General features: G+C 33.8%; 1 protein-coding gene across 1 annotated transcript in view; it reads right to left on the minus strand.

Annotated features, from left to right (window-relative positions):
• The window catches only part of LOC141449179 (uncharacterized), a 120,927-nt gene that overhangs the window by 34,529 nt on the left and 71,702 nt on the right, over window positions 1-14,696 (minus strand). The window contains exon 2 of the mRNA XM_074118322.1: window positions 7,335-7,513. Within this exon, the coding sequence (XP_073974423.1) occupies window positions 7,335-7,513 (179 nt within the window). The remainder of the gene's footprint in view (window positions 1-7,334; window positions 7,514-14,696) is intronic.

Raw genomic sequence — 14,696 nt, forward strand, 5'->3', positions numbered from 1 at the left:
TATAAATACCAGAGAAATCGCTTTCTATTGGTAGGAAAAGATAAGATGATGATGCGGTTTTGTCGCAGTAGGTAGGGGATTTAGAAGTTGATATAGTGGGAGCGATTGAAGAGTAACCGGATGGTAAAGAAGTAGTCGGAAACCAAGCCGAGCCCCGGTTAAGCAAAAACAAAGTATAACATGTAAGTAACAAGATGTAGTGGATAAAGAAGAAAATTTAAGGGTAACACAAGCAAAAGAGGGTGAAGATGAGGTCTAGAAGGGAGAGGAGAACAGTATCCCAAGGGAGCCATCAGTAAATCCCCTGGGTTCAGACAAGAAGGGGAGTATCAAAGCTTTATAAATTTTGCAGGGCGACTAGCAATGTAAGAGCTTGCGCCATGCAGACTGCGGTCTACAGTAACTAGCTGTGGTGGGGGACTAAGAGACTTCTCGATATACCGTCAAGCTTGAGGGTGTGGTCTGTCCGCTCTCTTGTAAAGCGGATCGCTTCTTCACCCTTAAATCTGCTCCAAACAATCGTTGGAGTACATCAAGCACACCAGGCATGACCCTATTGTCTTTTAATGTACGGCGGGGCTTTACACACCAATATCGACGGTGTTATATTCCCACAAATCTCACTTTAAAGCGTAAAAGTAAGCTTAAACTTATTGCAGAAAATATCTGAAGCAGTTCTAACAATTACTATTGCTGTAATTATTAAAATTTATTTAAAAGACATTGTACCTACTTAGAAAGAACGTGATTCACGAAACGTTCAAATCCAATTGTTTGGAAGTAGATGACATTAGTTCCCTTAAATATTTACTTCCACATAAATAAATGTGTTGTAAGTAAATATGGATGATTCCTTCGCAGGCATAAAGAAATGTAAGTTATTGTACGTCCTTACAATGGCCCTTTAAATGGTTGAAACAAATTTCAATCTCAAAGACAGTCCAAAATCCAAAATCATCCTTGATTCTGGATTAATGTTTTTAAGAAAAGTAAACAGGCATTTTATTATTTAGCCATTAACAATAGGTTTATCTGGGACGTCACCTGAAAATTACCGTAGATGTTACACGGATGATTCCAGATTGAATCCAGCGGAGATCTACTACGGCACTAAAATCGCTATTTTCTTGGCTGAGGTTATCAATTGTGTTTGTTGGTTTTTCGGATCAACGGAGTTGCTACTCCACGATAAAGAGGTTTGCATCTTTTCTGAGGTTCAAGCTGTTGAACGCGCTGAAATTTTGTGTTTTCAACTTTAAAGTGATATTGGAATTTTCAAAGAAGACTGGATGAACTAGGTTCTATTAAATCTTTGTATTAAAGTTTTCTTTCTGGTCTAGGTGTAGGGAGATAAGCGGATTTGGAGTAACGAGCTGGTGGATGGACAGATTGGCCAAATCGTGAGGATTACTCTCTCCTCTTATCTGTCCCAAAAACCAGCTGGTAACCCTGCAGTTTGACACACGCATGCAGGTTTCCAGACATGAACAGCCGTGTTAAGCATACATTTTTATATTCAGCCCTAAAGGCTATACGAGGACCGTACAAGAACGTTAGTGAAATGCTATTGGGTCTCTCGCAGGCCTCTCTCAGATAACTGTCCGTTTCTCTCTCTCTGGGCATTGTGGGTTAAAAAGATACCTCTGCAAAACGAGGTTCATGCCTGTTCCTATCTTTGAGGGACGAAGAAGGAAAATAATTCATTTATCTGGAGGCACAGTTTATAAAGGTATGAGGAGGTTAGCTTTAGGGTATTTGAATAGGTTGACCTTGTAGGAGGTTAGACTGTTCCCACTTTTATCGTTCAGCGTTTTGCGAATCTTAGGTGGCTCCCTAGTTATTTATTTCTCGTTCTAGGCTCAAATCATTGCTGTTTTTTTTAACAGAAGGAGAAGAGTTTTATGACATGGGTTACAGTAGGCCTTTGCTTCCCATAGAATAATAATAATAGGCATTTCAATTAACAAATTAAATGTGATCTAAATAAGAAAACCGAAGCAACAGCTTTCGGAGAAATATTCTAAATCCCAAAAAAATAATAAAGTTCCTGTACAGCTTATCAAATTTTTCTTTGCAATAATGTTCCTAAAATTCTTGAACGCTAAATTGTTTTATTTTCGAAGAGAAACTTAAAAGAAGTGGTAACAAGGAAGTTCCTCGAGTCCCCGATACTGCCACCGGAAAAACCATATTTACATGAAAAAGTTCCAAATAACAATGATAATCAGGAAGGTCACTGAGTGTACAGCGTAAAAGCAGTCCTAATACAGAAGAAGGACGATTTCAAGAAAAATCACTTCGGTCACTCTCCTTCTTAAAATCTTAAGATCATACGCGGTGATGGTATTTTATTTTGACAAGTTTGAGCTAACAGAAGTATATAACTAAAGTCTTATTTGCTGTAAAACATTTTTTACAAAATTACGAGTCGAATCCCGAATTTGAAACAAAATCTGTAGATATCGAAAGTGCCACGTTACTGAACTTCTCATTTAATAGATTTATTCGAGAATGGTGGCAATGATTTTCTTTGAAACAATATTGTTTCTACAACCCATAAATGATAGAACTTTCACTTTTTATTTGAAACCTTTTTAGAAGAAACCTTATTTAACTTGGGTTCTTAGCAGGAAAGCGGTGAGATATTTGTGCTATTTAGTCAATAATAGAAATCTTTACTGTAACTATAAATATTATTAGGGGGATTCATTCACTGAGAAGATTTTTAGAAAATGGTCAACAGTCCGTTGATAAATGCATTTTTATGACGGCGTAATTTAAAAATTAAAAACGGAATTTGTTGCAAATACAGCTTTTAAAATTTTTATATACTGATTTCATCTTCGAATGAGGCTACTGGAATTAAGTTAACCTGAGCAATAAATGGGTTGTTTCGAAATCTATTCAATATCCACATCAACAGCCTGAATTTCCTATTCTCCATGAGCATGATAAGCTTGGAAACTTGAAGAAATTTAATATTGAAAAATTACATAAATTATAGCAACGGGTTCACTCGTGATAATTTATGGAGAAGTATATAAAATAAGTAAGCGAATATAAACTGAGTAAAATAATTAAATAAAAGTAAAGTTTTATAGGGTATAAACTGCATAAAAGGGTTGTGTTTGAGAAAAAGAGGATGATTATGGTGGAGTAAGCCCAGCAGGCGAACAGCTCCAGGAGAGCAAGCATATATATAACTTCACTAATCGATCTTAGTCGGCCATCTTAGAGTAAAGATCGGCGGGGGCTCGACTTCCTCGACCAACCTCCTGAACACCACCACCACCACCTCGACGATCAGAGAAGGGGAGGACAGGCCACCTTTATTGCTAACTACCCGAACAATAAATATATTTTCACACCTATCAACTGAAAGTGGTACACAACCCACGCATTCAATTAAATCAACAACTCTTCGATCGTATAGTTAACTATCGTACTTCCGCAGCTATCGATAGGTGATGTGTTGACCTTAAATCTAACTGTATATCGCCCATATTATTATTGAACTCTTATTTCAAATTAAAGAAATCATATTTTAATGATAAGGTTTAAACAAGATGAGATAACAAAGAGAAATACAAGCTTTTCTTAAAGAATAATTACAAAACTAGGAAATACAAGCCTTTTTCGAAGAAAACTAAGCTAAATTGTTAACAAAACTAGGTACAAAACCTTTTATTTTTCTAAAAACCTGAACTCCGTCGAGAGAATCAAGCAGATGCTGTTGTCAAACAAAGCGTAAGCACAACTTTGATAATAATAAGTCCCCAAAAGCGGAGAAAGTTTCTAGGGGTGGGGCTAGAGAAAACGGATTTCTCAAAGCCAATTAGAGCAGCCAATGATCTCTCTTTATTGTAAACAAATGAAGCACAAGTTAAGACACCAATGGTGCGTTCCACTAAGCGCTCACAACGATCAAAATGTACCTTCAGCCGTTCCACTTGACGACCGCGGTCGTGGCGAAAACGTCACTAAGGACGTCATTATTTTCGCTCATGCGAATCTCACAACGCCCCATCTTAAGAGCTGGGTCGAAGTGGGGTTCAGAAGGTTGGCGCAATTTTTTAAAAGCAAAAATGGCGATCGAAAGAATTATATCAGGTAAATAGAAAGTATTATCTCATGTAAATAATTGCATGTGTTTCTCGAAAGTCTAAAAATAATATAAAATGAAAAATTACTTATCCCTTTACATACTAAGTTACTGAATAACGATCAATTACACTTTGATAGTTAATAATACATACGGGCTTAAGTTTTCGCTTTTCACTATTGCGATTTTGTAAAATTGCGTTCCACTTTTCATCGGAACTAGATGAAGAAATTTTTAAAGCATTATTATGTTGCATTAATAAATATCCTACTGGTGCCACAAAAGACATTTTAATTTTATTTAAACGTAAATTTTTTAAATACTCTACGAAAATGTAATATAAAAATTGAATTATACAGGGTGACCAGAGTTATATGCTCCACCCACTTTTTTTTTTAACGGCGGGAAATTTCGAAAAAATAAAAAACACGTATTTAATCATTTGTAGTCTAGTTTATTTTCAGTGATTGGCCCATTTTTTTAAACCCCTTTGTCTCGAGATACAGCATCCAACTTTGTTTTTTCCAATGGAACGTTATATTTTTTTTTGCATAGTTTTGTAGTATTTCAGCTCCTAAAGAAACAAAACTTTCTTGCAAGAAACACTTGCAAAGGAAGCCACCAATAGTGGGGAAATGGCTAATTATAAATTACCACACACCGATATCAAGGGTATAATTGCAAAAGCAGCACTACAAAAATGGCAGACAGATTACAATAATGGTGATAAAGGTAGATTCTATAAAACTATGGCAGATCAGTTACCTAGACAACCATGGTTTAAGGGAACTGTCACTAATAAATGGGTTGTTACGACAATAAGCAGGCTGAGAGCGAACCACGCGGTGTGCGGATCGTATCTACACAGGATCAACAAAAGGTCCTCTCCTCTTTGCGTAGATTGCAATGAGGAGGAGGATTTCAAACATGTAATAATGATATGTCCACGTTATGTGGTAGAAAGGAAACGAATGTTTGACGATATATACAGGTATTTAGATGCACCATTTCGCTACGAAGACATTCTCCACCAACATTTATGTGCTTAAGTCGATAGCAGAGCTAGCAATGAAATATGAATGTATTTAAAAGCTATAGCCGAATTAGAATGAATGGAAGAAAATGATTAGAGAAGGATTACGTGATTTTAATTTTGGTTAAGCTATAAGGATGGCAGGAGCACAGAATGCTGCTCCATCCATTAGCAGTAGTTTATGTAAATAGCAGTATATAGTAGAATGATGAATGTGTGAAGCGAATGTATTTGTAGGTAAGAATGGAGAGTGAGTGATATTCTAGTGATAAGCACCTAGACGATGCTGGCTGTATGGCGGAAGCAATGCCAAAAAAAAAAAAAAAAAAAAAAAAAAAAAAAAAAAAAAAAAAAAAAAAAAAAAAAAAAAAAAAAAATTTTGAAATCGGTTAGGTTTTTCAAAAGTTATTGTAATTTAAAATATGAAAAACAAATTTCAGTTTGTCAAAATTACGTTATTTTTTTTAAAGAATCTGTTCAAACTGGGCACAATCAACGAATAGGCAAGCCAAAACTCTGGACTGTCATGCTTTGCTTGTAGCAGCACTTATGGTGGCGAAGTCAAGATCTAGACAGGCTAGAGTTATTCGACGTTTCAGATCATCGACTGAAGCCACGGGATTAAGGTTACTGTACACTTTATTTTTTAGATATCTCCACAAAAAATAGTCCATTGGAGTTAAGTCCAGAGATCGAGGTGGCAATGAGTCCCTAAGCACTTTTCATGGAAATTTCTGTCCAGGTAACCTCGAACAACTCTAACATTATGTGCCGAGCAACAATCTTGTTGAAAATACATATCTAGCCGAGCTTGTAGAGGAACATCTTCAAGCAGAACTGGCAAAATGTCTCTTAAAAAAAGTTAAATACTTTGCACCAATTAAGTTCTTTCTGTAGAAGTATGGGCCGATTAGTTGATTTCCTAAAACTCCACACCAAACGATTGTAGAAAAAACAACCTGAACGTCAAATTTTAAACACTGGGGTTTAAAAAAATGGGTCAATCACTGAAAATAAACTAGACTAAAAATGATTAAATTCGTGTTTTTTATTTTTTCGAAATTTCCCGCCGTTTAAAAAAAAGTGGGCGGAGCATGGTCACCCTGTATATATATTTTTAATATAAGTCAACTTTACCAATAATTAATAAAATTTATTATAACTGCTTATAAACGGGGTTAAAATTGAAAAACAACTACTTCAAGCTTCTGACTTATTTTCGAGGTCGCCATTTATAATGTTTACATGAACGGTTAAAACGCCCCATAGTCCATTCCACTTGGGCTTTCGATTGTAACAAGCAAGTGGAACGGGCAAAACCGCGGTCGTGAACGTGATCGTTGTGAACGCTTAGTGGAACGCACCCCAAGAAGATAGACTAAAGATAGACCAATCGCTAATAAATATGCGCTAAATCATTAGTCAACTAGCTGGAGTGCTGTAAAATTTAATTAAATTCAAACCGACACACAACAAGGTAAAAATAATTGGACACAACTAGGCGGAAGTACCTTTAAGAAGGAAGTTATAAATAAAAACCAATAACAATCACATATACAGTTACGTTTTACATAACTTATTCTACTAAGTTTGTAAAAATAAAAAATATATGAATATTTAAGCGGTAAGTTTTTAAACAGTCGGTTGTCTTCCACATCAAAGTAAACAAGGACATCATTCATATCTTTTTAAAGTTTATTAGTTATGTTTGAAATGCAAATGCAGGTGTTATTTCTTTCTCGCCATTTCAATAACTTAATTGTTATTGCACAATTTTCATTTATTTTACACCATTTAGTAAACTTAACAGTTACTAACTATTAGTTCAATATTCTGAAGAAAACTGAAATCAATGTTACTTTTCCGTAATCATAGCGATTAAAACTTACAAAAATATGAAAATGAAAACATGATACAGACATCATTTGACTGGATTCTAATTAAAATATAACTTTTAGAAAAATATTATTTCTTGACTCACCAATCAAGCGAATTATTATTTGCGAAGAAAGGTGCACTTCTTTTGACGATCCGAATAAAAGAAACAAAATAAAGAACAATATCCGTTTTCAAAAAATAAACTCATTGAACACAATGAAAACATTGAACATAATCAAATTGTTTTTAAAGGATAAACCGTTATGTGCTAGAAAGAATCAAAACTTTAAATAAAGAATCAGGAATAAATTAAAGACTTACTGCCACTCTTGATTCCTTTAAATCCAGCCTCAGGGCTAACGCTTCTCTCATGAATACGTCCGGATAGTGGCTGGCCAGAAAGGCTCTTTCTAATTCTTCCAGTTGCCAAGAATTAAAGTTTGTCCTAGAACGTCTTCTTTTACTAGACAAATCTTCTTGACTTCCAGTAAGTTCCACATCTGCAACAAGTGAACAAAATTATCATTGGGGATTTTAATCCAGGTATAACATGAAAAATAATTTTGCTGAATTCTTTATTTTATTTGTAAATTAGTATAGATTGTAGTCTAATTCTTTTGTTTTGATTTACATCGTTAAACAATTACGACAGGAAATATTTAAAATTAAGTTAAATGTCAGATGAGCTATTCGTAAAGAGAACTCGACCAATGGCGAGACTTCTATCATTACTATGTTCGTGTGAACACAGTCTCCCCTCCCATAAGGGACAAGGCCGGTGTTTTACGGTCGTCTGGGTGGATAAGGGGAACTAAGTTGGCTGAATAGCGGATGAACACAGAGAGTCGAATGAAACTATTTACATTTAGTTTAAATCACTCCGGAAGAAAAGGAACTGTAAAGTATTGATTGCAAGATAACATTTGGCACATAAAATGGGCATTAGTCCTCAGTGTTTTTGATTGGAAGGATTAGATTCGGTTGAACTACTTAGTGGTTCCACAGTGCAAGTCCAATACGAGTAGGTTACGAGTAGATAAGTCGACTGAAATGGTAGTTTTGATCGTCTTCCTAATAGCTGTGACACTAGTTTAAATTGTTTGTTGAGTTCTGGTCTTTACAGCCGGGTTTTTGGGCTCAGCAGAAAGTGAGAACATTCCATTCAGGTATATCCTAGTTTCTTGCAGTCCGTCTTAGTGTAAAAGTTATTTATTGGTCTTTTTGTCCCAGAAATATTTATACTCCAATAATAAAGCCAACTTTCTAAAGACTTTAGACCAGCGGTTTAAGTAATTGTAATTTTTGGTTTGTTGAGGGCAAAATAATGATACAGGTTAGTAAGTTATCAGAAATCTCTGGGCCATGCTGAATTCACCTACATTCTTACTTAGAATATAAAGACTAGCTTTCTAAAGGGAACCATATAAAAATTAATCATTTTAAAAAAAACTATACTGCCAAATGTAGCAACTCAAAATGCACTATTCAAAGAGCCATTAATGCGATCCGAGCAAATGGATAAAACTGTGTAATGTACTCTGCAAAATGGTCCTTAGACCAAACTTTAACCATGAAACTATTTAGCCTTGTTTTATGATAATAATTTCTCTGATAAGTGATAATATTATTAATAGCACAAAAATAGTATAATTTACATTTGATATTAATTCTCATTTTGAATTATATTTTCTCTTTTAAATATATTATATTTATATTTTTCAATCGAGAGTATCGCACTTCTCACGAAACTATATTGGAGAAGTCTACAGCAATTTAATAATTATTTTTAAAACTATTGTGGAGAAAACATCCTTCCCAACAATATTCCAGTAAAATATGTTATAGATTATGTATTATGAAGTGATCAAGCTAGCCTGTTCTTAATCTAAAATCGGCTGGCGAAGTTGATTAATAAAATCTAGAGTTGTAATTAAGACAGTAAGTAAGCAGCACTAAATTCTGATATTCACTTCAACATCATTGATGAAATGTCCAATCCATTTTTAGCTTTGAAGCCCAACAAAATGCCAATCATTCTGACTCCAACAAACTTAAGTGTTTAAAACAGAGACTGGTTTTGAACTGTGAAAGTTTAGTTTCAAAATTTGTACGGTAAAACAAGAGATCAAAACCTGAAACGTAACTCCTTAACATTGGAGTACACATCCGCTTCGCAGTTTATTTCTAATAAACCTCTCAGCTATCATGGTGCCTTCTTGAATCAAATGTATACATTGGCGACCCCAGTGTAGATTACTTAAAACGAGGATTTATTTATTTAGAACTAAAAGTATGAATTGAGGTAATTCCAAGTTGATATTGTTTGGCAAACGGTGAAAGAAGAAACGGACGAGAAAAATAGTTCTAACGGTACAGAGTGGCTACTGATAACATTTTAATATTCAAATATTCGTCTAAACTAGCAATGTTCTCAGTATATATGTTACATACATAGAAAACAATACATCTATTAGATATAGATAAATATGGTAGATCTATTAATAATAATTACACTAGTTCACGCTAGCCTTTCATAATTAACAGCAGTCGATTTATTCATCAATAATGGCTTCATAAATAATAACATCCGATTATATACAATAATAGTAATGAATAATCTTTTATATATTAATAGTACATATATATATATATATATATATATATTCACAATGGTACGATAGAAGCTCCGTTCAGTTATAGATCTCAGTTATAATTTAAACTCTTCACTAGATCTATCAGATAATCGTAGGCGGAAATTACTTTAAAAACATCATGCCCGGATATTAACATGGGTAGTTTATGTGTTACCAATAATTATTTTTCTAAATAAACTGCAAGTCAATTAATATTATTGTTATCTCTTAACAACCTGTAAATATATATTTAAATAGGGCTTTAATAATGTACAAAATCATTTTTAATCATTTGAAAGCTTAACAGTATTGTTAGCAAGGGGCTGTGTTAAATTAGACGATTTCTTTTTATATCAACGAATCAACTTGTGTAGATTTTTTTTTTCAAAAAAAATAATATGCTACCTAAATCTAAGATGTAAAGCAATAACTCCAAAATTATTTTATAACATTTTATTCATGTTCTAGAACAGTTGATTCTCAGCCGCGTGCAGTCTGCCAGAAAAACGATCTCATATATTCTAGTTAAATTGCTAGAGAGATACTTTAATACTTTGCCAAAGAGACCGTTGGTACTACGAAAGCTAAAATTGTAATTCGCAAAAATGACCAACTAAATATCTTTTTTAGAAAAAATTACTTTTTACTTGGCCTACTAGGGCACAATAACGGCCTTATGATGGCTACAGTGGCTGGAAGAACAGAAATGGACCACTAATTAAAACTGTCCGGTAGGACAGTTGTATAAGGGTTGACCATCAAAAACTGCACGAAAAAGCGTAACGTTGAAAAACACCCAACTTTGACAATTTTTTTCTCTTTTTCTATAAAAGATAAAATTCCCAAATTTTCTTTAAATCTTACTCCAAACCCTCCTTTATAACTGTAATTTTTTTGCAACCACCCAGATCTAATAGGTTTCGAGAAAAAAGTTGCCGAAAATGAGCAAAAATGGCTTTTTCAAAAAATGTTCTTGTTCTTGTTCTTCTTGTTGTTGTTCTTGTTGTTCTTGTTGTTACCTTTTTTGTAAACAACGTAGCGCCTAAACGCGTGAACCGATTTTCATGAATGAGGTGTCATTCGATTCAATATTTTATGTAGATGTGCCTTTTGGGGGTCCCGACGCTGAACATCGAATGGGAGAGGAGTTAGCCCCCTTTATGTAAGGCCCCCTCCAAAATTATTATTACTAATTACTCTGTAAATCTTGGCCCGATTTTGATAAAATTTGGTAGGATGATAGGGCTAGGGCTCCCCTACGCAACATTAAAGCGGCGATCAGCTCTTACACTTGTTAAGGGGAAGTATAGCAATCGTTTCAAATTATCGACTCGTGAACCGATTTTTATGAATGAAGTGTCATTCGAATCGAAATTTTATACAGATTTGCACTTTAAAAGTCTCGGCACCGTGCCTCACAAGGAGAGGAGTTTGCCCCACCCAAATAAGGCCCTTTCTAAAACTATTATTACCAATATTTCTACAACGCTTAGTCCGATTTTGATAAAATTCAGCTCGAATAAGTGGTTAAAGCTCCTCTACGTTGCTGATTCTCTTGCTCCTACTAAGAGGAAGTACTGCAATCGTTTAAATTATCAATGAGTGAACCGATTTAAATCAATGAATTGTTCGATTAAAAAATCTTTGCCTCTTTGCCTTTTAGGGAGAAGTACTGCAATCCAAGTTTATTTTTCTTACTCCTCTTAAAAGGAAGTACTGAAATCGCAGTTTAATTTTGCTATTTACGTACAAATACCTTCCTATGTTATTCAAAACACTTTCTCAAAAAAATTGTTACTGAGGATGGTTTGGGGGAACGCAACTACAATCATTCTTTAAAAAGATCTCTCCAGTGGTAGTTAACACCTTATCAGGTTATAATGATAGAATAGCTTATTCCAAATTTTAAAAAAATCTGTAAAGCAGATATGTAACTTTGTAAAATAGACAAAAAGGAAAGTCTATCCAAAAGGTACAAAAATCTCCTTAACAAAAACTTACAGTTTAAAATGTTAAGTATAAGGGTTGATTAAACGCCAAAAGGTACACAAATCAGCAAGTACCCAACATTTCATTAATACTTCATTAATATTTAAGTAATTCTACTGCATTAATTTTCATTAATAAGTTATTTTTTTAGAATTTATTAGTTATCACTGACCCTTATGCTGGCCACTTCATTTATATTATTTTTATGTTATAATTATGATAAATCACATATACGTACATGCATGTTAAAGTAAAGATAAAGTTAGAGTAGGCTACTGTCTTGAATTCGTCTTACCGAAATATTCGTGAGCACAATTAACACACAGTTAATAACTCAGCTAATTAAACAATAATTATTCATTTCTCTATTGTAATTTAATTTATTCCCCCTAATTTTACTTATAGTAAAATACTGGAATAATTAGCTGTCCTAAATATATGCATATCTTATTTACTTTATATTACATATATACAACATTGTGGGAAGAACACCTAGATGGAGAATGTAATTGAAGAAAACTATATTATTTGCGATAAAGCCAGATTAATTATTACCTATTATTATAAACGTTTGACTACTACATAAAATAACAATTACTTTAATCGAAGAATGAACTTAAACCGACGATTTTTATTTAAGAAATAAAAATAAATAAATAAAATAAACAAAATCATTGATGTAAGTTTTTTATAAAAAAAGGTTTTGAATTTTTTAGCCTCATATTTTTATTTTATTTTTTATAACGTTTTTCTTTTTAACCTGTAATTAATAGTTTGATTATTATAAATAACTAGATATTAAAGTCAATCTACAGTGCTACTTGAACATATATTTTGTAGACGAAAATGGCCAGCATAAGGGTCTGTGATAACTAATAAATTCTAAAAAATAACTTATTAATGAAAATTAATGCAGTAGAATTACTTAAATATTAATGAAGTATTAATGAAATGTTGGGTACTCGCTGATTTGTGTACCTTTTGGCGTTTAATCAACCCTTATACTTAACATTTTAAACTGTAAGTTTTTGTTAAGGTTTAATTTAAGGTAATCTATAACTATAAATAAGATATAACTATAATAATACATTTATTTGGAAGTTAGAGATTGAACTGTTCTTGGTATTTAGAGCACAAGATGTTTTTGAGACCTTGGAATGTGATTAAGTTCAATATGGATAGCCTTTGTGGAACACTTAGCTAGTATAATACTAAACTAGCCAGAACTCTTGAAAACAGTTTGAATTTCTTAAATTCATCAAAAATAAATAAGTTTCGCGAACTGCTGAATTGAAAACATGAAATAATCATTCAAACTTGTGTCTTGTTTACGAAAATACTTGAGACAAACGTGTATTATTAATAATATTTATTACTTAAAAAGTAACCACTGAGAAATAAATATTAGGATATGTAGGCTATTATTAGGTTATATGATTATCATAGCAGCTTGTTCGTGGACTGACAAAGATAATGAAGAAAACAAGTTTTTAAAGTAATTATCTGTTGATAAGATGATCATGAAGAGTAGATAAATTTCGCTTTTCAATTACAAAATAAAGTAAAATCGAAAACATACTAAAGTCCCTTAAACTTAACATTGGAAGAATAGGAAAAGAGCGAAGTAGTTGAGTGGATTGTTCAGAAAGTACTTGAAAACTCAGCCGACGACATATGATACCATAGAACAATACAGAAAGACATGAATCTTTTGAGTTGACAAGTTTTCTATATAGTTTCCACGGGCTGCCCCAACTTTCAAGCTCATATATTACAAGTTCCCTCCACATGTCATACTCACAATCTGGAACTTCATTCTATTTTAGAACATTCTTATCTGTTGCAACTTCATATTGGACGGTTATAAAAGACCACCACCCTTCTTCCAATATAACCAGCAATATCACTGCTTATATTAAATAATATTTCTCTCACAATATTACTAGAATCACGAACTACGTATACTGGATTTTTGTTTTTACCATAAAATAAACAGACAAATTAGTGGCGGCCTAAAACAAAAGGCATACTTCACTCTTGTAATTATTTTAATGTAAAATTCACGATTGTATTCCATTTCAACTTGGACAGTGGCTTTTCTAACGATGAGCGTATACGTACGAGGTGTGGCTATTAAATAACGAGACTATTGTTATAGAACATTTTATTTTAAATTTATACATATTTAGTTATTATCACCTTCAATATACACCACTCCCTTATCCCTACAACGCTCCATGCGAATTTACCTTTGTTCGAAACAGAGCTGGAAGTCTTTTTCTGTGAGCTCCTGCATGGCGCGTGCCGCTTTTTCTTTCACAGCTTCAACGGAATGAAATCGTATTCCTTTTAATGCAGATTTGTCTTTGGGGAACACATAAAAGTCATATGGGGCTAGGTCAGATGAATAAGGCGGATGGCCTAAAACTGGGATGTTGTACTTGGCTAGAAACGTCTTGATAGACATGGTGTGAGCCGGCGCGTTGTCTTGATGGTGAACCCATTTCTTCCACAAATCAGGTCATTTTTTCCATACTCTTTCACGGAGTTAAGCAAGCACCTCACGGTAGTAAGATTGATTAATTATAATCGATATTTTCATCCGTTTTGGACGTGGAAGGGCGACCTGCGCGGTCATCATCTCCGACGTCTTATCGGCCATCTTGGAAACGCTTGAACCACTCAAAAACTCGCGCACGTGATTAATAATTCATCGCCATAAACTTCTTTTAATAAAAGAGAAGTTTCAGTAGCGGTTTTTCCCAGTTTCATGTGAAATTTCACGACAATTCGTTGCTCTACTAACTACATGTGTAGTATCATGTTTCCGGCAAAACAAAACTAACACCTTATACACAAACGACGGTTCTGGTCAGACAGATTTCTCTACAAGCACGTGTGATGCTGCAATCGAAAGAGAAGGCTTTACGCTGCACAGCTGTCGGTCGTTAGGATTTGGCGTATGCATAATGCTTCTGTAGCAGCATCAGTCTCGTTATTTAATAGCCTCACCTCGTAGAAGTGAAGTGTTACCGCTGGTTAACTTCTTCACATTAAGTGA

This window comes from Rhodnius prolixus, unplaced genomic scaffold (genome assembly GCF_049639745.1).
Source record: "Rhodnius prolixus isolate KJV_2025 unplaced genomic scaffold, Rpr scaffold_2, whole genome shotgun sequence".
Taxonomy (NCBI): domain Eukaryota; kingdom Metazoa; phylum Arthropoda; class Insecta; order Hemiptera; family Reduviidae; genus Rhodnius; species Rhodnius prolixus.